At 41.0% G+C, this 25,811-nt stretch overlaps 2 protein-coding genes across 3 annotated transcripts; both read left to right on the forward strand.

Annotated features, from left to right (window-relative positions):
• Positions 1 to 8,374: 8,374 nt before the first annotated feature.
• cmc1 (C-x(9)-C motif containing 1) lies at positions 8,375 to 19,291 on the forward strand. Of its 2 annotated transcripts, none has more exons than XM_047033089.1 (4): positions 8,375 to 8,810; positions 11,172 to 11,264; positions 18,360 to 18,450; positions 18,619 to 19,291. In XM_047033089.1, exons 1-4 carry the CDS (start codon positions 8,681 to 8,683, stop codon positions 18,737 to 18,739), a joined length of 435 nt encoding a protein of 144 aa, XP_046889045.1. In that variant the 5' UTR covers positions 8,375 to 8,680; the 3' UTR covers positions 18,740 to 19,291. The 2 variants fall into 2 exon arrangements, with proteins under 2 accessions (XP_046889045.1, XP_046889037.1); XM_047033081.1 differs by having other exon boundaries at positions 8,680 to 8,810; positions 11,175 to 11,264.
• A 2,749-nt stretch (positions 19,292 to 22,040) lies between these two features.
• On the forward strand, positions 22,041 to 23,933 carry LOC124476068 (putative nuclease HARBI1). Its single transcript, XM_047033068.1, has 3 exons — positions 22,041 to 23,077; positions 23,188 to 23,481; positions 23,708 to 23,933. Exons 1-3 carry the CDS (start codon positions 22,926 to 22,928, stop codon positions 23,748 to 23,750), a joined length of 489 nt encoding a protein of 162 aa, XP_046889024.1. The 5' UTR covers positions 22,041 to 22,925; the 3' UTR covers positions 23,751 to 23,933.
• The last annotated feature ends 1,878 nt before the right edge of the window (positions 23,934 to 25,811 follow it).

The raw sequence follows: 25,811 nt of genomic DNA on the forward strand, positions 1-25,811 counted from the left end.
GAGAACTGAGTTTCAACATCCATTTACACATTTAGTCTCTATTTTTTACTCTACTCTTAAGGCACAACTATGTTTAACTTAATGTCTGCACCTCTCTGTCACCAACTGTCTCTGGGGTGGAGGGGGGGGGGCTTCACAGGGTGTCTACAGGTGTAAACAAGTTAAATGTAAGACTTTTTAAGACCTTTTAATACCACTTTCAATTGAAATTAAAGACCAAATTTACGATGGAAATACAAATCAAAAGTGGAAATATACAGTCATCTTCCCAAACACTGATGTCTGTTCAATATGAACAGTATGGTAAAATGACAACAATCGGTTGAGTTTAAGAACATTGACTAAATGTGTGTAATGCGAAAGGATAACACAAAAATGTAATTGCTGTCCTAAATAATATTTTTTATTACACAATGGTGGAGCAGAAACTAGCAATTCCATGAAGGCAAATGTGTGAGATGTACTGATGTGGAGCACAAATCATCCAAGAAGCAGTACTTCTCTTGAGTGGTTTTTATTCAGATGACTAATCATTGGATTCAGGTCAAAAGTAAATAACTTGAACTGGTTTCATTACTTAAGACACTAAAAGTCAGCAGCTTGGATATGCTGCTGGGTAATGGCAAGGATTAAACATTTAGACTTTAATCAAAGTAAAGAATGCTGGTTTGTCCTTTTTCATCAATGTCCTCAAAAAAGCAGTCTGCAGAGCTACTGTGTCTGTGGGGTGACTGTCTGTCTCTGGAGGGCCAAGCAGGGCCTGCAGGCAGGGCCAAGCAGGGCCTGCAGGCAGGGCCAAGCAGGGCCTGCAGGCAGGGCCAAGCAGGGCCTGCAGGCAGGGCCAAGCAGGGCCTGCAGGCAGGGCCAAGCAGGGCCTGCAGGCAGGGCCAAGCAGGGCCTGCAGGCAGGGCCAAGCAGGGCCAAGCAGGGCCTGCAGGCAGGGCCAAGCAGGGCCTGCAGGCAGGGGCAGGCCAGCTGGATGAAGCTGTCCTGGGGTCAGGGCTGAAGAGAAGCTGTCCTGATTCAGATTCTGTCCAGCTAGAGGGGGGTAGTCCAGCAAGGGATCAGTTTTTCTCTCAGCATCCTCTGTTGAACTCTGTTGAGCAGGCCTCTGCATGACCCTCCAGACCTGTAAAAGTGAAGAAAGGATCCATGTCAGTTGTGAAAAATGAAGCTTTTTGAATCTACACTTGACATAAACTACAGTTTTGACTGTGAAATACAGTGGCTTCTGGGAAATCAGAAGCGTTCTCGCTGGTCAAGTCACCATCCGATGCATCCTCGATAAAAGGGGCGGATCAGGAACATTTCCGGGTATTTTTGGCGTTCTTGGTGACTTGTGTTCGTTGGATTGGAACCGTACTTGGGCAATAAAAGATGACGTCAAACGAGTTCGCAAGAACACAAGAACGGAAAAAAACGTGGATTGATAAACGGCCTTTGAGGATTTGGAGCGCGTGCACTGTGGAGCAATTTAATTGAATTCAATCATATATTGACATACCAAGGTGAAATTGTTTATGGTACTAGACATTGATGTCGTCTTGAACCCTATTAGCTTTGAAAAACAATCAGTCAAAATTGTATTTGATTTATTAACAAAAAAAATATTGAGGCAATTTGTACATTTACATAAATACACTTCTTTCAGCCATTTTGTATTGCATTTCTTATTCCATGTCACCCTATGTAAAGACATAGTCTGACAATATGGGTCCTTGAGGCTTTTTTGTTCCCCATGAGAAATAAGGCATGTATACCAATTTTCAGACATTTTGGAGTAATGGGGCGCTGGGGAAATCACGTAGACTTTGGGTGTGTTTTATAGCACTTTTTTTAACTATACAGAATTTTGTGATAAATTTAGTCTTCAGTGTTCGTTTAGAGAATACATTAAAGTGATAAAAGCCATTACAATTGCTTTCAAAACAATGACTCAACAACTTTTGGTGCATTCCAATGTCATGTCAGAGATGAGGCCTCTATGTGTTGAAGGTGTCAGTTTGAACAGCTAGCAGTTCACTAACAAATTTGTGAGGAAATTAATATGTGGAAAATATTATCCCTTTCAACTGAAAAGAAAATATATTTTCAGAGACCATAGTGACGAAGAGGCACGAAAGATTGGAAAACGATTCTTATCCTTTCCTCTCCCACCAAAAGCCAAAGAAGTGGCTTTTAAAATATTAAATGATATCTATCCATCGAATCACTTCCTACATTTAAAGTTTGTTTGGGAAAATAACTTGTGTGTTTTCTGTGAGTGCGATATTGAGACGGTTGAACATGTGTTTTTTCAATGTGAACCGATTGTGGAATTTTCAACTTTCAACGTCTTTTCAACACTGGCTTCAATCTAAAGGCATACTGCTGCACCCATTAAATGAAATGTCAATTAAAGCTGGAATATAAGATGTAGGATAAGAAGGAGGATAAGAATCTAGAATTCTTGATAAATAACTTGATTGTACATTGTAAACAGTTTATTCATAGGTGTAAGTATTTGAAGGTCAAACCCCACATCAACAGTTGGAAAAATTAGCTTAAGCTATTTGCTACATCTCTTAGATGTATAAGGAAAACACCAAGAGACTCTTTTATTTGTTGGACTTACATTCCCTGCTTGACTAAGGAGACCCCTGGTATCTTTATTTTCTGTATTCTTATTTTCTTTATGTAATTGTCTTTTTCTTTTGTATATATTGTTGCTACCTCGAAGCTGTCAACATTTCTTGACGGATCTACAAATACTTTGTGCCTTGATTGTTTGTATCACCATTGTACAAAAAAAAAAAAAAAAAAAAAAACTTAACTAAAAAAAAACTAACAGGGCACGAGCACCAAAGTTCACATTGGCCGATAGCCGATTTACATTGAGCTGAATGAGCCATAGGCTTATATTGAATGAGCACAGGGAGAAATGGCTTGAGTTGCCTGCCTTGTTGTAGCAAGTTTAGCAAATTGTTGTCACACATACATGAAATGTTGTTAATATAGTTTATTCCCGTTATTTTAAAACGGATTCGATTTTTTGTAAAAACGTTCATGACATGATGGCAAATATATTATGTTAAGCGCGAGCATAGATTGTTGACATGTCTATCTGGAGCAAAGACGAAGATTAATACTTTAACTGTAAACCACAATAGGAAATTATACATATTTAAATAATATTAGTCTTGCCTTCAGAAGCTTTTGTTAAACACACACTATTATTTTTTTGATCGTGCCAGACTGCTTTTGTGGGACAATGAAGGTCCTCAGTGACTATGTTTCACCCCCACTTACATCTGATGGTAACGTCTTGTAGCCTATATGGTTCTATGAATATGCCCCTTTCAAAGGCAAATGTTCAATAAAGTATATTTTAGACACACTTCTCGAGTTTTTATTTATTACATTATTAACACGTCTTGTTAGATCACGTTATATCCATTAATAGACGTTTGGTTTTCTAGGTTGAACATATAAAACACAGGTCACATTTTGACACTGATGTGAAATTGAAGGCAGTGTGAATTTCGTGGCATTTCGTTTGAATATAAAGTTGACAGTAAGCTATGGGAAGTATGCATTATGGAAGATTTTGGTTACCTAAATAACTATTAAGCTTTCTTTGCCTGGCGAGAACAACGACGGAGCTGTTCATGTTAACAGATTATTTGATCCGATACAATGTGTTGAAAATCATACTCGTATCACGAAGAAAAAAAGCAACATATGTGATGAGTTCCATCTAGAATAGCCCTACATTTAGCCCTATAGCCTATTTCTAAAAAACAAGTGTAAAGAATACTATACAGTGACAGAATACGTTTACATTTATTCATTTAGCAGACGCTTTTATCCAAAGCGACTTCCAAGAGAGAGCTTTACAAAGTGCATAGGTCACTGATAATAACAACAAGATAGCCCCAAAGCTTTGCTGGTAGCCAAAACAAGCACACATTGTGAACAACCCCAAAATAAGTGCCAAAGGGAAAAACCATAAGAGCATGTAGTTAAGCAAGTTACAAATTAAACAACATGAATCTGTAAGTGCAAGTGTACCTGTAGAAAAAAACAAGCAACAGTAAAATAAAATAAAAATATAAGATTTATATCTTATATCTTTTTATAAGAAAAAATAGAATACAACAGTTTAAATCAGCTACCACTAACCAACAAGAGCAACAAGTCACTAAGCAATAGTAATTGTGATCCTTGAGGAAACGAGCATTGGGTTCAACAAACCATTCCTAAGTACCGTTGTACTCCCTGAACAAGTGCGTCTTGAGCCTTCTCTTGAAGGTGGAGAGACAATCTGTCTCTGATGGAGGTGGGGAGTTGATTCCACCACTGGGGGGCCAGGCAGGAAAAGAGCTTGTGTTGGGACCGGGCAGTCTTGAGCGGTGGGACCACCAGGCGGTTGTCTGAAGAAGACCGTAGGTGGCGGGTGGGGGTGTAAGGCTGCAGGAGAGACTTGATGTAGTCCGGTGCAGTCCCATTCACTGCTCGGAAGGTCAGTACCAGGGTCTTGAATCTGATGCGGGCCGTGATGGGTAGCCAGTGGAGGGAGATGAGGAGCGGGGTAACGTGGGAGCGTCTGGGTAGATTGTAGACCAGGCGGGCCGCTGCATTCTGAATCCTCTGAAGAGGGTGGGTTGCGCATGCTGGGAGACCGGCGAGCAGCGAGTTGCAGTAGTCCAACTTGGAGAGGACAAGTGCTTGGACAAGCAGCTGGGTGTAGTGCTCAGACAGGTATCTCCTGATCTTCTGGATGTTGTAGAGGGTGAATCTACACGACCGGGAGACCGCAGCAATGTGGGCCGTGAGGGAGAGCTTGTCATCCATGGTAACCCCAAGGTTCCTGGCAGAGGGTGAGGGGGTCACTGTCGCAGATCCCAGGGTGATTGAAAGGTCGTGGAAAATGGAGGGTTTGGCCGGGATGATGAGAAGTTCTGTTTTGGCAAGGTTCAACTGGAGGTGGTGCTCGGTCATCCAGGCGGAGATGTCTGCGAGGCAGGCCTCAATCCTAGCTGAGATCCCCGGATCAGTGGGGGGAACGACAGTAACAGCTGCGTGTCGTCAGCGTAGCAGTGGTAAGAGAAGCCATGGGAGGTAATGATTGGTCCAAGTGAGGTGGTGTACAGAGAGAAGAGGAGGGGTCCAAGGATGGAGCCCTGTGGGACACCGGTGGAGAGCTGGCGAGGGTCTGACAGTTTGCCTCCCCAGGAGACCTGGTAGGATCTTCCCGATAGGTAGGATGAGATCCACTGGAGTGCAGTGCCAGCGATGCCCATCTCAGAAAGTCTGTAGAGCAGGATCTGGTGGTTAACCGTATCAAACGCTGCAGAAAGGTCCAGCAGAATGATGACGGATGACCTGGAAGCCGCTCTGGCAGACTGGAGGGCAGGGGTGACTGAAAGGAGGGCAGTCTCTGTGGAGTGGCCGGTCTTGAAGCCCGATTGGTTGGGGTCAAGCAGGTTGTTCTGAGAGAGAAAGTTAGACAGTTGGTTAGATACAGCACGTTCAATTGTTTTAGAAAAGAAGGGTAACAGTGATACCGGTCTGTAGTTCTGGAGGACTGCAGGGTTAAGGGAGGGTTTTTTGAGTAGAGGGGTAACTCTGGCTGTTTGAAGGCAGAGGGGAAGGTGCCAGAGGTAAGAGAGGAGTTTAGGACATGGAGCAGAAACGTTATGATGGAGGGGGAGATGGTTTGAAAGAGAGGGGAGGGAACAGGATCAAGGGGCAGGAGGTGGGGCGATGAGAGAGAATGAGGTCAGAGAGCTCTGACTCATAGAATACATGTCCGTTAAGTTTGCATCATGTGTCTGATTCTTATCGGACTTGTACCCCATTCTGCCCATAGATTCTGCAACTGCAATGCCTTAGCTCACACGCTCGTAACCATTTAAATCTATGCTCGTGACAGGTTGTCGCAAAGTATGAGGTGTACAGCAAGTTGCAAGCGTGCACAAGGTCTCGGAGCTAGGGAAAAAAAGAGCCACTGTTTAAAGCTAGACCGGAAGACACGGAAGTGGAAAGATGGCCGCGTCCAGTCTCACGCTCTCGCTTGCCTCACTGCGCCACTGAGCACTTTTCATAGAAATGAATGGGGACGCCATCTTGGAAGACAAAAGTAGCATACTCTATTTATATTAACTCTATGGATCCGTGTCAGGCTAGAAGTCAAGCTAAACTAAAATGTGTTGCAAACCATTTCAAACAGGCGGAAACAGAACCTCAAAAGACAGTTCCGTCGAGTAAATTCCTGCGCGCAAAGCACTTTAGTCCGTGTTTGGAAACGTAAATTCTGACTTTTTGAAGTGCAGACATGAATGATTCACGTGTTTAGGCCTACTTCATCTCCAAAAAATATATTAATTTAAATTAACAAGTTTAGAAATAATGTCACTTTATCTGTTTTCAAAAGCCATTGGTTAATTGACATAAAATAAGGCCTTAGAAACTAAGCAGAGCGTCAAGACAAGTTACAATCAATTATGGCGTATTCGTTCTTTGACAAGCCTGTGGTGGATGAAGGTGCTCAGATTATACAAAGAGCATTTATCCCACCAGCCCCAAAGGTCTTCAGAGACGGAAGTAATGCTTCCCTGACCAGTATCTGTGGAAGAAGTATAGGTTCAAAAGGCCCAGCATAGTTTATCTAGATAGATTTAATTGTCATTAAAAAAAAATACATAAATAATATATATAGAGTAGAGAGAGTAGACTATAATAGTAGAAAGGAGGGTAGTAGACTGCAGTCTATGTAGGTAGGCCTAGACTATGTAGTCTGCTGGAATCACACACAAGGAAGCAAACCCACTGTAGCCAAGCCTTGATACTGTTCAGTCTGTCTGCATCTGTCTATGTCTTTGCATGTGGGACGTTATTGAACTATGCCAGGAAATATGAAGGGTATACCTTCCTCCAAAGCAGTACCTGAATATTGTCATCAGTTTTTCAGGAAATCTTGAAACACAAAGAATCAAGGAAACTTTTTATTCAATTGTATAAAGTATTTTCATTGTTTAAAGTAGCCTATATGTTGACAAGCCTCTATATTACCTCTCCTCGGCTTCCCCAATATTATAGGTGCAATATACTGTCCCCATGGGTGTATCCAGGCCCATTGGAAGACACAGGGGGTGACTGCCTGGTGCCCCCATGGTTGAAAGTGTTTCTAAAATTCCCAGAGTGGCAAAAATTTGACCAAGTGCCCTACTGTCTGCCATTCACATTGTGAAATATTCTGTGCCCAGGATGCCCCACGCAATAAATGACATTGTGCCCTCTATAAATTAAAAACATGTCTTAATGAGTTCCTTCATAGTATAGAAAATGTGATGCAGTACCCTATAAGATTCCCATATAATGGCCTAAATTGGGCTGTTCCCATGCCCTTACTTCCAATAGAAAAGGGTGCTGTTATGAAGTGCCCTTTATGCTGCCCCTACATGACAGTGTCCCAAATGTTGCCCACTCCAAAGAAGACAAATAGATGCTGTGCCCAACAGTCTCCCCCAATGGTCCCAGTAGGGCATGCTGTCCCAAAGTGAGGCTGTGACAACACTTGGCAAGGCCACAGTCTGTCACTGTCCAAGCCCCCTCTGGATCTGTGGAGGCACACTATGTTAATTAGAAATACTAATAATTTGAATTATTAATAAATAATAATAATAATGATAGTCGTGCTGAGCATTTTTTAATGACTGTTTTGCCAAACAAAGTGTGCAGTTTGGGTCACCTTCTAATCTAAAAAGTCAGTGCTGGATCTGTGCAATAGTCATTCTAGTGAATCCCTATTTTAGTCATGTTTATCTTTCAATTTTATCTTAAAGCTCAGCATTTAGCCTATCACTTAATAAATGTGTGTGGCAAAGTCATTTTGAAGTAATTTATTGATTTTGTTCAAGATGTGAAGACAAAAACATTATTGGTCCACATCAAGTGCAATTAACCATGGCCTTCTTCAGTGTTTTGAATTTAATCCTACAATTTTCAATTGCTGCCACGTTCTTTTTTGGGCTATTATTCTCAATCTCCTCAGCCATAGACTAGCCTACTGTCAGAACGGTTTCAGACAGCTCATCAAATTACGCTAATTATTAGAAGGCCTAAAGGCATATATATATATGTTAAGTAGATATAGTAGGTCCACAATTTATGAATTTTAACGGTCGTAATGGTTTGACAAGTTGTCTCCCTTGCCCTGTTAATTGTGGCAACATTGCCCTTTTTGGGGACAACTCCAAAAAAACTCACAAATAAATTAACGCTGCTGAAACAACACCTTTCTGCTGCTTTACGCTTTGCTTTTTGCGACATAACTCCTCTTTTCAACGATCGCCTGATCTGGGCTGCAGAGTCTAAGCTTATTGAGGTCTAGCTTGAACAAGCGTTGCCTGTTAGTGGAACGGAACGTTAGTGGAACGGCTTGAGGCTTGAAGTTGACGTTTACCCAAGTGAGACTTATTCGTGTTAGCGCGACTTGCGTTAGCGACGTTGATGGACCACCCCCCAGAGCTCATGTTAACAACATTTAATTAAACACAACTTATTCTAATAAATGTAATGTTGCCTTCTCTGTCGATATCATGTACGCAAGCAGAGGTTAGACGCTGAACAGGAAAAACAAAACCGGAAAGCGGAAGTAGTTCAGCACCCATCGGTTGCTGGAGAAACAGGTGGATATATGACCCAATCGGCGTTCCATAGCGAACGACCCATCACTAACGTGCACTCACTGGGGTCACATTGCACATTGTTTTGTAATGTTGGAGTAACACTGCTGGAGTACTACAAAATGGAGACTACTAAATCAGGTAGCTATTATAAATAAGACAATAACACTTGAGCAACCACAGTTTAAAACTCATATTACCCGTCTGTTCTGCTGTTATTGTTATAATGCTAGTCTTGTACTGATCGGCTAACTAGCCAGCAAAGCTAGCCAGCTAGCCTAGCTATGGGACGTTTTTGCATGCACACATTACTACAGTCAGTCATGGCTTGTCATCGGTCGTTAGCTAGCTAATTCAGTCGTATTTAGCTTTTAGCATCTTTATGGTAGCACATCGATAAATTCGCAATGATCGTGTTGTTAGTTTGCCATATCCGTTAGGCTAGTTAGTGAAGGATTTAAATTTACTGTGTCTAATCCAATATGTAATGATGGTATTCAATGACACAAATGTGTTCTAGAATGAGTGGTCTGGAGTCGCAGAGGTCCGATAATATCAGGTTTAATGCAGCAGTTGGAAATCAACAGTACAGAGCTCCGGGGTTGTCTACGTTTCCCTACCCGCAACAGAGTTTGGGCTGATTCACGAAGTCCAACTGGCTATCTGTCCCTGTCCCAGTATATCTTATACAGTGCAATTGAAACAGAAATATCAAAAAAAGGTTGAGCTTGTTCTCTCGTATATCAGGGAGTTTGTTCTTCCCCACGCATCCCACCTGCTCCGGTGCTGTCTCAGCCCGGTTTCAAGGTTGCTTCTGAAATGGAGAGATAACACACAAAATACAGCCTGTTTCCCACACCCTGAGTGAGACACAATGTTTTAAGCCTGAGCACACTTGTAAGTTCATAAGACATACATTTAATAAGCACAATACATAACTTTAATACATGCATCCTTTAAAAAGTCTTACGACCATTGTTCCCGGTGCTATATAGTGCACAGTCCCCGTGATGCATTAGATGATTAAGTTGCCACAAATGTTAATAACTGGAATTATAGATAGTGCCATGCCCGTGATACAGGTAATGATTATTAATGACTGGAATTATAGATAGTGCCATGCCCGTGATACAGCTAATGATTATAGTTCTAGAATTGTACCTTAATGTATTATAAATTATTTATTAGTCAGAGAGCAGTGGTTAGTAAAGTCTAATAGGCCTACACTCCATGGTGAAAAGTATATTGACACTTGACCATCACATGCATATGGCCAGTAAATTATTTCGACACCAAATTTGACAAAACATTTTTTTATAAACATCACTTTGTGCATTGGGGCATGAGCAAGCTCATTGGTGATGTCATGCCAAAAACTGTTTTTCATGATTGTGGGCGAAAGCCCTTTATTTTACATTTGGAAATATTGGTGCCAAAGCATGAAATATCTGTCAAGACAATTCAGTGGCTTTCTTGTTTATTTTTGACAATACCCCCATGCACAAAGTGAGGTCCTTTACAGAAATGTAAGTTTCGAAGAATGTGCCTGACCTGTACAGACCTAAACACCAACATATTTGGTATTAAATTATAATACCATCTCCAAGCCAAGTCTTATCAACATCATTGCCCAACCTCCCAAATGCTCTTTTGACTGAATGGAAGCAATTTCCATGTGTTCAAACACTGATATGGACACAGATAATGGAAAGCCTTCCCAGAAAAGTGAAGACAGTTATAAAAACAAGATCTTTAGATGTGTGATCCTAACACCGAGCTTGGACTTATATGCATTACTGCGCTTATCATGTGGGGCAGTTGTCGATATTTTCCCTGGAGCTCATTGTTGAGTGCATTCAGTTTTCCAGTCAAGTCTGTCAGAAACCCCAGGGCCAGCAGCCAAACATAATCTGACAGTTCGTTGTGCTCTTCGTTCCTTGCAGACAAAGGCCGGGTTTCCCAGATTCGGTAAGAAGCTCTGAGCGTTAAGAGCTTCTTAACGAATCTGGGAAACCCGGCCAAAGTCTTTATCTTGTCTTTAACAAGGTGGGAACCAACTCCATATTAATGCTCATGATTTTGAAATGAAAGGTACACTGAGTGGTGTTCACATTAGGGTTGCCTGGTTTTACCGGGATTGTTCTCTTTTTTGACTGACTGACTGTCCCGGAAGATTAATATATTTTTCCCGGGACACAAATTATCCAGTTTTTTTGTTGTGGAAATGTGTTTTCAAATAAAACCTCATTTGGACTTTCCTTCTACTGCTTTTCTATTTTCTTCCTGCTTATGATGCATCCAATTTTGTGTCAGTAAACTGTTAGCCTAAAATACAGCAAAGATTGGTCATGTGTTTACTTTTATTTGATTGGTTACCCCCCCCCCCCCCCCCCCCCCCCCCCCACACACACACACACACTCCCCGGTCCAAGTGTCTCGGTTTTTCGCTTTATCTAAGGTGGTTCAAATCCTTAATCATAAAGTGTGTGTGGTCATTTTCAGAAGAGCCCTTCCTCAGGCATGTGGAGACAGATGTGCTGATTCCGAAGATGATGAGGGAAAAAGCTAAGGAGCGCTGTGCCAAGAAAGTTGATGGTGAGTGATTGCTAACCAGCTAGCTAGTTACACAGAGATCTGAGGGTGCCTTATGTTTTCGTTGCTCAACATCCTTTAGAGGTAAACATTTGACAGGTTTAAGTGAAGTGGCAGTAGTGAAGCATCACTTGTCCTCTAATTTTCTGGTTTGAAGTCTCCTAGGGACTAGGGAAATATTATTGTCATACTTTGTTGCCGATTCAATATGTAGCATATTGAATATATTATTTTGTTATTTAGGATTCCTCCATCTGGAGACAACCTATTGTGTTTTTTGTTTGAGTTTATTAGCATTCTTCTGTAAACCTATTGGTTTTGTTAGTGTTTATATAATTTTTATTATTCTCCCCAAAGTTCCCATTATCTCAAGATCTCAACTGTAAAAGGTTTTCACATTTGGCACATTGATACTACAGGCCATGATCTGTTCCACACATCAAGAGGACACTTCTAAATGTTACTGTGTGCAAAGGCAAATATCTCAAACAATTAAATTAAAGGGAAAACATGGTAAACATTTCTAGGTTTCACAGTTTCAAGATGGAGGAGAAAGTATTCGTATGTGTGGCTGCATATCCAGTCCTATTCAGAACAAAGCTACGTAAAAAAAAAAGCATGGTGCAGGGTTGCCGATGTCGTCGTTGTCCCTGGTAAATATTGTACTTCAGTCTCGTCACATTACGTAACTTTGTTCTGTGCCACTGCTAGGCTACCCCAGCCAACACATGAATGTTACCTTGAGTGACCGTTGGCGTAACGCTGTGGGAAGGCAAGCGGTGCAGAGCGTTAAATAGCACTGCAGTGCATTTACTCTGGAGAAGCTGCGCTGGCTGACCCAGCTGGTCTCTCTTGAATGGCACTTGTGGTACTTGATGACATACATCACAGTGACGTGAAGGTGGCGCCGTCTCAAGTCGGAATATAATTCTAACCGGCATGCTCAAACCTGTTGGGCCTGCATGAAGTCGAACACACATATAACTGTGCACACGTGGGTCAAGTGCAGGTGGACTACGGAAAGCCATGTGGACTTGGATGTGCCAAAGCCTGTAATTTAGCATTTGCGTTAAGACGACACATTTGGCTGTCTTAAGACAACAGAAATTTCGTCTTAACGCGGTTGTTTCGAACGTCTTAAGAGTTTAAAATTGGGTGCTACTATTTCATTTGTTTCTGAGGGGACACCAGATAACGACCATTGTAAGAGAGAAAACATTTCCCCACTCTTATCTTGTTTGAATTAAGATTAAATAATATAGATAGCAGTGACATTATCAACAACTGTATTTTGTGAGCTACTGGTTACTTATTAAGAAAAAAATAAAGCTTGTGTACAATATCATATTCACATTTAAATACAGACTTAAATGTAAGATTATTATGGATTAACCCGCACAAATTGATCCCCCCGGCAAAAGATACGACATGAAGGAAATCTTCTTATAACTTGCATGGTGTATTGTGTGCTACTGAATCAACCAGAGGGAAAAGCATATATGTCAAGTAGCAGAATATTTGTATTAAAAAAAAAAGTAAACATAAAATGTCTTGAATACTTCTCAGCATTTGTTATAAGTCACACATTTGGTTTGGATCTATATCCAAATGCTGCCAAAAAACTCATGTTGCAGTTGGCTCTTCAGTTGTGGTTGATCTGATTTCCGTCCCCTCCCCCTTCAATTCTTCCTTACTTTGATTTCATCCACTTCTATTTTCTGAGCATGTGTATCAGTTTGTTCTGAGACAACAATACTGACACACTCTCAATATCTACTTGCTTGCAAACAGAAAACACTTATAATTGCCAAGCCTTTGGAAACCTCTCATCTCAGCTTTCTGCCGCCTCAATTTCAACTGTCACCCCTGGCCTATTGTAAAGCTCTCTCTCTTCTTTTGACATCCACATAGTCTTAAAAGGTTGGTGACCACTGGTCTAAGATCCCTGACCTTGACCTTGATGATAAGCAAGATCTACCTATCAATTGAGAATTGAAAACAGCCCAGGGGTCTCATTTATAAAGCTTGCGTATGCACAAAACGGGGCTAAAAATGTGTGTACGCCACTTTCCATGCAAAGGTTGTGATTTATAAAAAACAAACTTGACGGGAGAATGTGCGGTCCTCCATGCAAACTCTGACCCTCCCGTAGGCCTACGCACATTTTGGAAACAGTTGGAATTGGATCACTGGCACAGTTGACGCCACTCGCACTATTATTGTATTGGTGATCCAACGGCCACCAAATAATGTGATTTTCGTGAATAATGTGAATTGAGCAGTCAATCAAGTGCAGTATTATGTAGGAGTCAGGTGGCTGAGCGGTTAGGGAATCGGGCTAGTAATCAGAAGGTTGCTGCTTAAATTCCCGGTCGTGGAAAATGATGTTGTGTCTTTGGGCAAGGCACTTCACCCTACTTGCCTCGGGGGAATGTCCCTGTTTACTGTCGCTTTGGATAAGCTAAACGTAATGTAAATTTCCCATTTAATGCAGCATCACTTTTCACAATGCCATCAGAAGGCAAACCTGCAGCAGCAATTCAAGTCGATGTTCAGTGGTCATGGCTGTGATTGAATATTGTCTGTGAGTGTTCTGTAGTTTGGCTCACAGCTAAACAGACAGACTGAGGCAGTCTGTGAGGTGTCTGTCAGTAAGGCGGCTCCTGTAGTTTGATTAGTAAATTTTCATCTGTGAAAACGCAATTTTGCAGATCTAAGTGGATCCAAAGTAGGCGCTCACTTTCAGTGCACATGTGGTGAGGAGAGGAAACTTCTCCCAGTTGACAAGTCCCCAAAAGTCACTATCCCTTGATCTGGCTTTCAGCACTATGTAATTCTGCAAATCCACTATCTCCATGTCAACACCACTTGACAAATCAAAAACTTGCTGGAATTTGGATGCAACATCTTCTTCATCAATGGGCATGAAGGGGTTTGAGACAAGTGCAGCAACACATTCCATAACGTCCAGCTCAAAACGTTGATTGAATTCTGTTGCCACTTTGTCCAGGTGAGCAAAGTAATTCTCGGTGAAAAACACCCTTGTTGTCAATGCCCTGCAAAAAAAAATCCAGGTTGGGAAAGTGTGTTAGTTTCCTGCTCTTTAGATGTGTGATCCTAACACCGAGCTTGGACTTATATGCATTACTGCGCTTATCATGTGGGGCAGTTGTCGATCTTTTCCCTGGAGCTCATTGTTGAGTGCATTCAGTTTTCCAGTCAAGTCTGTCAGAAACCCCAGGTCCAGCCGCCAAACATAATCTGACAGTTCCTTGTGCTCTTCGTTCCTTGCAGACAAAGGCCGGGTTTCCCAGATTCGGTAAGAAGCTCTTAACACTAAGAGTACCTACGCACAGAAATATTCTCATGTATAAAACCGGTCGTACGACCAGGTCCTGCGCACCTTTCCTTTATAAATCATAATCAACGTTAGATTGACCGCACGTGAACGAGCCATTGACCCCGCCTTGCCTCCTCCCATAAATGAATATGCAGATGGACTATAAATGCGCCCCTGAGGTAATTTCTTTGTCCGAATTAAAATGGCTAAACATGCAAAAAAGAAATGTCACAGGCTGCAAGATGAAGGTTCTAACAACTAGGGGTGGAACGGTACACTGAAGTCATGGTTTGGTTCATACCGCGGTTCAGACATCACGGTTTGGTACGAATTCGTTACAACGGAAGGGAAAAGCAAAACAAACCAGGTTCCTTTACGAGTGAATACGGGCGCATTGAAGATGACATGTAAATTCCGATTGCGTCAGTGTTTTTTTTTTGCCCTATTTGTATGTGTATCTAAAGGCTGGTTAAGCACTGTATGGAGTAAAAAGTTGGACAGTTATTTTTTTGTCTCGTTCCAGTGATTGGCACACCTGGGTGATGGCGTTGGATATTTGTAGTCATTTAGCACACACCAGATGCATTATATGCGTAAGCATGTTAGATGTATTTCCACTCACATACCCCACAACTGCTGAACAACGCCGAAACACAGTGCTCGTCTTATCCACCATTCTCTCGCCTGTACTACTGTAACTGAATGGGAAACCGAAGTTTTCCCATACTTGCGATCTCAAAGAGGCCGGCGGGTTCTGTATCTCTCGTGGGTCGCCACCACTCGCCATACTCGTCCTTAGTGCTGCTAGCTATCTCTGACTCACGGCGGCGCCAATCAGAGCTTCAGAGCTAAAGCGGGGCAACAGATTGGGTGTCCCTAAAGAACACGGGTATCTAACAGTAGTTTCTCATTACGTTAATTAATTTGCACGTAAGTTTTATTTATTTTTATACTGTGTACAGTGTTTCCACTAGGATTTTTTTTAGCAGTGGGGGCAGGTCTGTCCGGAAACACAACTTGTTAGCAAAAAAGGACCGCCTCAGTAATTTACTTTGCGCACTCAAAGTGCTTTCCGTGCCTAACCGCGGCAAACAATGACGACATCACGTGAAATTTGGCAGTACCATCAATGTTTGCGTGCTGAAGGTGCTGTCATAACTTGGAATGCAAATGCAAGGCAAGTTTATTTATAGAGCACAATTCAGACACCGTGGTAATTCAATGTGCTTCACATACATAAACACACAATGGCAATACGATGTGCTTCACATAAATAAAAACAAAAGGTCAGTACATGATCATAAAAACAGTAAATTATAGGAAATAAAAGCATGAGAACATTAAGGCATAAAAAACTGTAAAAGATAGGAAATAAAAGCATAAAAAAGAATAATAAAAATCACTAGTCTACTACAGTAAGCAATAATGCTTCAAAGGAACTGTTCATAGCCAGTTATCAGCAGCCACCAAATTGCTTTGTTACATTCGTCCTGCATTAATTTCGCCCCAGTTCTCACCTACGGTCGCAATGGCATTTCAAAAGGTCGCAAATGCGACCATTTCTGTTGCAGTGTAGTACCCTGATAGACGGACACCTTAAGTGTGTGTGCATATGTCCAACTTTGCATTACAGGGTTTTTCACCTAGTAGCACTGGTGACACCAACAAATATTTAGGAGCACCCACTGAAAATGTTCGTATTGTCTTTTCAGTTCTTCAAATTAGCGCGAGTGAGCTCCCTGTCACGTGACAAGTTATTGACGGTTAATTTTTAAATCGGCCTTAAAGGTAAGAACATAAAGATAAAGTTTACTTTGTTATGTTGCAGTATACTGTTCTATCAGTAAGGATAGAACAGTATACTTGTCACTGTATCAACTCAAAGCAGGCACATAGCAAGCAGTAGGCTAATTAGCAAGCGTTTTGTAAAAACATTTAAACAGGTCACACCATAACAATTATTCACACTTGCACAAATGCTTCCAAATATATTTTTAGGTTGCACAGATACAACTTGGGGAGCATATGCGACCAAAATGATGGCAATTTTAAGCCATACATTTTGTCTGTATGTCTGAATCTTGACCTGATTTATTGTTTGTCATATGTACACATTTTTTTGTTTTACCCAGGCAAGATCATTAAGAACAAATTCTTATTTATGGTGATGGCCTGACAATCCCTTACAGCATTGTAGGACATAAATAATCACAAGAAGTCCATGCCTAGTGGGATAGCCAAAATCACTGTTAATAATGGCTCTGATCAAATTGTGCATCGAGTGACTACTGATGTGCATCGAATGACTACTGATGTGGACAGGCCTTTGTTGATTGGATTAGTTTCAGTACTCTGCCTCTCTTGATTGTTTTGATCTGCATTTATATTAAAATAGTAGTTATCATTCCCCAGAATTTAAGTCATTCATTATTTAGTTGTTTAGTAGCCTTGGAGGTACAGGGAGAAAGGGATCAAGCTAATTATGAAGACCTTGCAAACAGGGTGAAGATCTTGGCCATTCAACACCTCTTTAACACCAGCAACATACCATCTGTATGTAGAATGCAGGACAGGGAGCAGTTGATCTTATTATGTATTAACAAATATAATAAATCTTTATAGACTTGGCTCTGGATAGGGGAATAATTATTTCCTATGTATACATCTGCAAACTGGTCATACCAGGGCCATATTTAGACACTTATGTTTCTCTTGTGTGTTTACCTAGCAGGGAGAAAAAACATCTATGGTAGCCAGTTACAGTACATTGAGACCACAGAAAGGACCACCATTTAGTCAGACACTGTCAATTCAACATGGGAAAGGAAGCACTTTAAAAAAAAAAAAAAAAAAAAAAAATGCACTGAATGTGTGCCAGAGATGGAGTCAAGACTGGAATTCTCAATACCCTGACTATAGTACTTTTCCCAGATTACTATAATCAATTGTACAATCAAAGGACACTACCGCAATGAGGGTTCCCAAACCAAGACTGACTCCCTAGTAGGGTTGTCACAATATTTGAATTTCAAACTCAATACCGATTCCCTGATAAATTAGAGGCATATTTATCAATTTTATACAATGCAAACAATTGTGTGTGTGTATATATATATATATCGGTAGTTGAATTAGTTCACAAATACTTATATCTTGCGAATGAAAAGTTAATATCTGCGCATGTGAAAAAATCTGCTTGCAACTGTTTACATAAATCTGACACCATAGGAGGTGTCAGATTTATATAAAGGTGCCTCTCTGCAGCGGTGCTGTGTGTGCGCAGTTGTGTGTCAACTGGAGGAGGTGAAGACGACACTGTTGGTATCGATACTGTTGCAAATAAATATCAGTCAAGACAATGGGTGTGCAGTGTTGGAAAGTATTCATAACCTTCTACTTTTCCAAGTTTGTTGTGTTAAAGTTTTATTTCAAACGAATATAAAGACCAGGATGACAAATTGAAAAAACTTCAATATCTAATTTACAAACGATTTTATTCCCTTTTGTCAAGTTGGTCCAAATATATTTCAGCTGCACAGAGCCCTTGAAAGGACCTGTGAAAATCTATAGTTTCACGTCCGGACGAGAAAGTGTCTTATTTTTTATTTATTTTTCACAGGTCCCTTCAGGGGCTCCGTACAGCTGCACCCTATTTAGGACATTAGGTATTATTACTAGACATTATCCAGTAGATTGGAGGTAAATGTTAGCTTCTGTTCTTTTCCACTGTTAATCTACTACTTCTCATTTTATTTCAGCCTTTAACCACTGCTGTAAGCAAACTGGCTTTCTTATGGCGTTCAAGTGTCGGAATGAGAATACTGCCTTGAAAGAGTGCCTGACTGTTTAGTGAGTATGAGACATTTACTGGTCCATCTTATTCCCCTGATTATAGGTGATCATAGTTTGGGCACAATTGACAATTATTAGTCCGTGTAGAATAGACCAACAGAGCATGGTCTCCTCACAAAGTCAACATTTGTGTAATAAAAGTTAACAAACATCATTTGCCCACAGCTACAAAGACCCAGCATTTTATGAAGAGTGCAAGAAGGAGTATATTCGTGACAAGTTGGAGTACGAGAGGACTGGCATACCAGCCAAAAACAGGAAACAGAAGCTCCCAGCTAGTATGTAAACAAATTGTTCGATAGGCGCGCCTGATGGGCTAATAGCACCTCTAATTGAAACATGTATTTGAAACCATTGTAACAATGTATTTGAAGAGGGTCTTTATAAGCGGTTATGACACCTTTGTATACAACCTTCACAACACATTATTCCAGTGTGTTTTCAATTATATTTTCAGTATTTTAAGAAGTACTGGTACAAAAACGTTATATGGACACACATGCGTCAACATTGTTTAGAATGAGAAATTTCAAAACAGAAACCTGATTCCACATCTTAGCATTGTACCTCACTTCTAAAGGGGATTTATCTATGTAATTTGTCTGATACCTTGCCACACCAGGTTTGTATGTGTGTGTGTTTATGATTATGTTTGTGTGTTTGTTTGGAGTACCCTAGCAGAGAAAATGTATAGAGCATTTCAGATTTTCACGATAAACCAATTTGATCAGATTTGACCTTTATTTGGAAAAATACCTGTGAATGTGTCATGAATATAGAAGGGGAATATATCAATTGCACTTACACGCACAATAAAGTGTAATGAATGGTTTCCAAAGGATGTTATTTTGTTACAGACCCCTTCAAACAAAGTGCACAATTTCACAAGCAGGATGCGAAGGAAGTACTGTATGTGAAGGGGCCAGTCTAAGTTGGTCAGAAAACAAGGTAACAATACTTAAAGATTTCCATTGAATTTTCCTGGTTAAAAAGTACAGATCAGAGGTCCCCAAACCTTTTTTCTCCAAGGGCCACATAATTTTTCCTTTCTTTCATGTGGGGCCGGGTCGGTCTGTAACAGAAAATTACATGGGCGTGAGTCACTACCAGTATTATTGTGGCGTTTTTATTATGATTTAAAATGTATTCATTATGCTAGAATAGTTAATTATTTTGTTATGCACCGTACATCCGTTACAGGGGTTGAAAGTAATCGAATAATCAATGCATCGCGATGCGGACATGAACGATGCTGCATCGATGCAGTGGCCGACCATAATCGATTATAACGCAATGATGTCGCTCGTTAATTTTCCAGCCGCGGGCGGCATAAACATTCAAATGAAAAATAACATTCTCAGTAGCCTAACCCATTTCATCTAAACCTATGATAGACTCTAATCTCATCTGAGTCATTTACCTGACCTCATTCATTGCGATTCGCATACGTGCCACAGTAAAATGGCTGTGTGTGGTTGTGAGATCGTCCTTAATAACACTCCAAGCGTTTTAAAGGTGAGATATGGAACTTCATTTAGGATTTTACCAACAGGCTGGGAAGCACGAACTGGATACTAGGGCTGTCCCCGACTAACATTTTCTTTGGTCGACCAAGACTCGACTAAAAAGTCTGAAAATCGAGTAATAGAACTTTGAAATGATTAAAAAAATTCATTAAAAAAAACTACAAACATTTTCGCGATATGACTCAATGTGGAAATCTGGCTGGACATTGCAGATTCAGCCGCTAGTAGCCTACTAATAATAAGACTCGTATCACCAGTCCTGTTGTAACCGAATGCCGCTGGTATTTAGTATCTCTTACAATGTACTACAAATAAAAAATATTGTTTGTTTAACATGCAAATCATCAGAGCGCACTTATCACTGCCTGAAAACTTGCAGCATACAAACTTACGTAGCTAGAAGCTGTGTGGGGAACGTTGCAACGGAAAGATTTTGTTGTCTTGGCCGGAGAAGATAATGTCATTCGATTTGGATGTGATTCTTAAAATAGGCATTATCATTTTTCAACCCAGCGCGTTAGCATGAGCGAAGTAGGGCTAGACCAACTTATGTTTTTCAGGTGGTAGGCTACATCATATTCGACGTCGAACTATGAAAAATAAACAGTTGTTGGCAGAGTTTGCATTCAACATTTTTCGAGTCACCCGGTACTTTGTAAATGTACTTTAATGAAATGCTGCCATACCACAGATTTCTTTGCCATTTTGACTAATAACACAAGTAGGCTATGGCAGACATTGTAGCTCTGCAGCCAATTGTGCTTGTGCCGTGTGCAAAATACCAAAACAAAGCGCAGATTAACGAAAGGGAAAACGGTAACACCTTTTCTTTTAAATTATATATTTTTAGAGTTGGTTTATTTGTCTTAAGTAATATAATCTACAATTTCTGTTGAACATTTCGTTAATTCAGAAATGATGACACAAGCGGGAATCAGATCTCACACGGCAGCTCGACTAAAGAAATCTTAGTCGACCAAGAGCATATCGACAAAAAATCGACTAGTCGACTAAGTGGGGACAGCCCTTCTGGATACATCGCATGCGATATGCAAAGCCTGTCACACCAAAATTAAATACGTTGGGAACACTACCAACTTTAGGAATCACGTTAGCCGTTTCCATCCTGAGTTGCTAGCAACAACACCTGCCGCGGAAAACGCATACTCTGGGCCAGCAACTCCGAGGATTGATGCAACTCTGTTTTCAATACTGCTAATAATGCTGTCTGTTGTGTTCAGACTTTGTTAAATAATAAATACTACAAAGTACTTGTATTTTTTGATGAAAATAAAACTGTTGGAGCCAAAACAATGATTATGATTTCAATGTTAACCTTTGGCCTTTATGAAATTGTTATGAATTGTGCATGTTAGTCGGTCTTTAAGCATGGCATGTCGTCACAAGAGTTTTTTCAATAACTAATAAAGAAAGAAGTAATATAGAAACTCTACTCTAAAACTATTATATTAAACTATACAGTATCTTAATGCATTCTGTCAAGTCAAATATCCTATATGCCTTTGATAGAAAAATGTATTTGACGCATTGTGATGCATCGAGTAATCGAATCGCTGACATGATAATTGTAATTGAATCGGGAGATCAGTGTCAATTCACACCTCTAATATCCGTACATGTCAAGGGATATATAGCCTATTAAAAGAGCATTATTACTATAGTAATGACCTTTTTTCATATTCATTGCTATTGAAATCAAAACATTGACTTACTTATGCATATTAATCAGTGTAAAGGTCTCTGGCATTGTTCAGAGGGCCGGTCCAAATGCGTTTGCGGGCCGTATTCGGCCCACGGGCCGCAGTTTGTGGACCCCTGGTATAGATTGTCTTAGTGTTAGGATCCAGGCCATTACTATGGTCACAAGCATAGAATCCTGACTCCCCTCTCTTGGGTTTGTGTGGTGTGTTAATATTGTAAATTAAAGATTTGAAGTTTTCAGACAACATAAAGAAAGTTTCAGGGAAACTGAGTCATAGGCCGAATCCCAATACTCCCCCTTCCCCTTAGTTTTGCGCATTCCCGAGAGAGCTAGTGGTGTCCCAATACTCTTTTGGAGCTAGGGGTAGGGCTAAGACGAAGGGGTATACACCCCTTAAAACCAAGTAAGATCAGGGCCCGTATCTTTAAAGAATTTTTGTGCAAAAAGTGGCTCCTAGCGGCCAAATTCTAAGAAAATTCTCAGAGGCATGACGTTTTCTTAGAATTTCCCCTAAAAGTGACACGACAATCCCAGTTAATATAAAAGCTATTCCTCAAGAGTCCTAGCGCTTAAAAGGGCTCTTAAGGCGAGATCTGCTTAGAGCAGGGAAGAGGACTTTTAGTGGCTTAGGAGTTACCCTAAGCAGCTGCACAAAATGGCCAACAGAGGAGTCAGGAGAGATGTCCTGCAAACACTGGATGACAGGGAATTATTGAGACGCTACAGATTGGATCGTGCAGGAATCATGTTTGTGGTGGATCTCCTTAGAGATGAAATTACTTCACCAACTCGATGCCACAACGCTATTACACCGGAGAAGAAAGTAATCACAAGCCTGAGGTATTTGGCAACAGGGAAAATGCAACAATGCAGCAGTGATGACTTGGGTCTGTCCCAATCCTCCGTCAGCAGTCATCACCCAAACACTGACAGCTTTGTCACAACCTAATATTGTGACACAATTTGTTTAATTCCCGCTGGATGCCCGCACTTTACACACACATAAAAGGGAATTTATGGACATTGCAGGATTCCCTGCCATTGTGGGTGTAATTGATGGAACACAACTCTGATGGCGCAGAATAATTGCGCCATCAGAGGACGAGGCTGTCTTTGTTAACGGGAAGAATTTCCACAGCATAAATGTGCAAATAGTGTTCAATGCGGCCTGTAAGATCTTGGACATTGTGGCTAAATGGCCAGGCTCCACACATGATGCGAGAATGCTCTCCGTGAGTGGCATCAGACAGCTTTTTGAGAGACGCTATGTGCCAGCTAATTGCCACTTGTTAGGGGACAGTGGCTACCCATGCAAACCATGGCTCCTTACACCTTACCTCCAGCCACGCCAAGGGCCCCAACTAAACTATAACAGGTAAGCCAAACAATACAAAAATCATGGAAATGGAATGCAAGCAATATGTTAGAGCATCCAAGTAGTGCAATATTTCCATCAAATAATTAAAGGTCTGTATTCTATTGTAGGGCCCACAAGACAAGAGCGGTGGTGGAGCGTGGCATAGGCCAGCTTAAGAGGCACTTTCATGTTCTCCACGGAGAGGTGCGGCTGAGGCCTGAAAGAGTCAGCAAAGTCATCATAGCCTGTGCAATATTACACAATATTTGCAAGGTTAGACAGATTGCAGAACCTCTGGAGGATGGCGATGAGGATGGAGACAACGATGAGGATGGTGGTGAACAAGATATTCACATTCAACAGGGGAACCTAGCCCAGAGTGGACTGCCTTACAGGGCAAACTTCACAAATTTATATTTCAGGCAAGCTGTAGCCCCATGTCATTTGAGAACTTGTGATGGTATTAAGAACTACCACAGTTTTACTGCACATCACCTGCAATTGTTAAATGCAAGATACAGAACACAATCTCTAAATGGTTTATTTTTTAGGTGTTCAATTTTAAGGCGGTAGTACTCCTCCTGAAGGGAAAGGACTTTTTTTTGTTGTTCAAACATCAATTGTGAGTTGCAATCTTCTCTCCTGCAGGTATGCTGCCGGAGCAGGTGCTGCGGATGGGAATGGTGTTTGATCCGCCGGGCTATCCTGAGTAGCAGCTACAGATGGTTCAGACGGCAATGTTGTCGGCAAACTTGATGGGCCCGGTTCTTGTGATGGCTTCATGCTACAGAAATACATAGGCCTAGTTTAATTATTGTTTTGATTAAATTAATTTAATACAATGAGCATGGATAACACATGAAATGGCTTCTGCAATGAATAAACACTTGATATGAATAACCCTGTGTCCTACCTTTGCTGCATTTCAAGGGCCTGCATCATTGACATGTCAATGCCTGTTGGCAGCCTGGTGACACTGACCTCAGTGTCCCAGGACTTGAAAGACAGTGTCAGCCACCTGGGACAGCCGCTTTGCAGGTGGTCCACCCCCTATAAAGAAACAGTCATGAACACAGTACTTAGGCATGTAAATTAACTTTGCCAGCAGGAGCAAGTTGCCAGATTATGTGGTAGGCCATAGTATTTTGCTCACCTGTGACTGAGGATTCCCACTTGTGTGCTGCTATCTCATCTTTTGCCTTGGACTGCAGCACATACCACCTTTTCTCACAATCGTCGCCTGTCCGCACCACCAGTGGAAAACAGGCATTGATTGTTTGGGATATTGTGTCCCAGGCGCGCCTCTTGCCTTGGCTAGTGACAGTTGGGCCAAATTTTCCTCGTAACATACCTTTATGTTCGTTCACCAACTGGGCCAGCAACAAACCTTGCTCCTCAGTCCAGTTCGGCTTGCGATTCCTTTTTTTCTCAATTTTCTGTGTTTGTAGGATATTTGTTAACAAGTCTTCATAAATAGACCAGCCAGCAATCACAGACATTGTTAAAAGCTGAGCTGTGTTACCCTCGTTAAGACCACACTGAGTTGTGACGTTGCAATTTCTACTTCATTAAGGACAGCCCCTTGAGATAGGCCATCTTGTTTTCAATGGGGTCCATATGGAAGTGAAAGTACAAAATATGCCAGCTAGGATATTAATATGAGCAAATAAGACACAAATCAGTATTTGAACATGGTGAAATGAGCTTAAGTTTTCACATATTTTAGATTCTAATGTTAGGCTATAACCCCTACAGCTTACTGTTCATTTTCCAGATATTTTCTTGAATGTGAAATATTATTTACAATTATAGTCTGCATAACATTAGAGTGTATAATTATGTTTATTGATTTGAGGGTACATCCTTTGCTCATTATCACCAAAAGTTCATTTTCATCAAACTTGTAGGATCAACCAATCACGGCTTTTGAAATGATGACTCATACCTAGCAACGGGGTCAACCACACCTCCTCACTAAAATAGGATTTTCCATTCATTCCTGGCTCAGAGTTCACTGAAAATGTTCTGGAATCACTTCTAAGCTAAAACTCCTGGCAAGCAATTTTTAGGTTAAGTTAGGAGCTCTCTGAGAGGATTCTCAGAATCTTTAAGGATACGTGCCCAGGAACTTACTTGAAACCTAGGGCTATGTGAATACTGCGCGACCGGCAACAATGGCGGCCAGATTATCCAGAGAGTCCTATAGACAACTTTACGCGCCAAAACTAGGGGGCTGCCATAACCATAGATATATATATATAAACACTAGATGTCTTACGGTTGAGTCTAGAACGTCCGCACATGGCCGCCATCTTGCTACAGGGAACTCGCTCACCCATAACATTGGGTTGGTGCTACATGTACTTTTTAAATAACCATCACTTGCTCAATTTTCAACCGATTTTTAAACGGTTTGGTTTGTTATCAACGTCAGAGATGTAGCTATGCCACTGCACACTTATGAAAAATTATGTAATAAAAAAATTAATAGAATAGAAGTATGCAGTGGCATAGCTACATCTCTGACGTTGATAACAAACCAAACCTTTTAAAAATCGGTTGAAAATTGAGCAAGTGATGGTTATTTAAAAAGTACATGTAGCACCAACCCAATGTTATGGGTGAGCGAGTTGTAGCAAGATGGCCGCCATGTGCGGACGTTCGACTCCGTTGTCCGGCAACGCGGACGAGACATCTAGTGTTTATATATATCTATGGCCATAACTCTACAAATATGCAGTTCATTTCCGCC

The sequence above is a fragment of the Hypomesus transpacificus genome, chromosome 2 (genome assembly GCF_021917145.1).
Source record: "Hypomesus transpacificus isolate Combined female chromosome 2, fHypTra1, whole genome shotgun sequence".
NCBI lineage: Eukaryota > Metazoa > Chordata > Actinopteri > Osmeriformes > Osmeridae > Hypomesus > Hypomesus transpacificus.

Bases quoted from the DNA above. Each gene is read 5' to 3' on its own strand.
- cmc1 (XM_047033089.1), top strand. From the start codon at position 8,681: ATGACCCAATCGGCGTTCCATAGCGAACGACCCATCACTAACGTGCAC. The intron at 8,811-11,171 runs GTAGCTATTATA...GGTCATTTTCAG, and splicing joins AATGGAGACTACTAAATCAG to AAGAGCCCTTCCTCAGGCAT. The intron at 18,451-18,618 runs GTGAGTATGAGA...ATTTGCCCACAG, and splicing joins AAAGAGTGCCTGACTGTTTA to CTACAAAGACCCAGCATTTT.
- LOC124476068 (XM_047033068.1), top strand. From the start codon at position 22,926: ATGCTCTCCGTGAGTGGCATCAGACAGCTTTTTGAGAGACGCTATGTG. The intron at 23,078-23,187 runs GTAAGCCAAACA...ATTCTATTGTAG, and splicing joins CCCCAACTAAACTATAACAG to GGCCCACAAGACAAGAGCGG. The intron at 23,482-23,707 runs GCAAGCTGTAGC...TCTCTCCTGCAG, and splicing joins TTCACAAATTTATATTTCAG to GTATGCTGCCGGAGCAGGTG.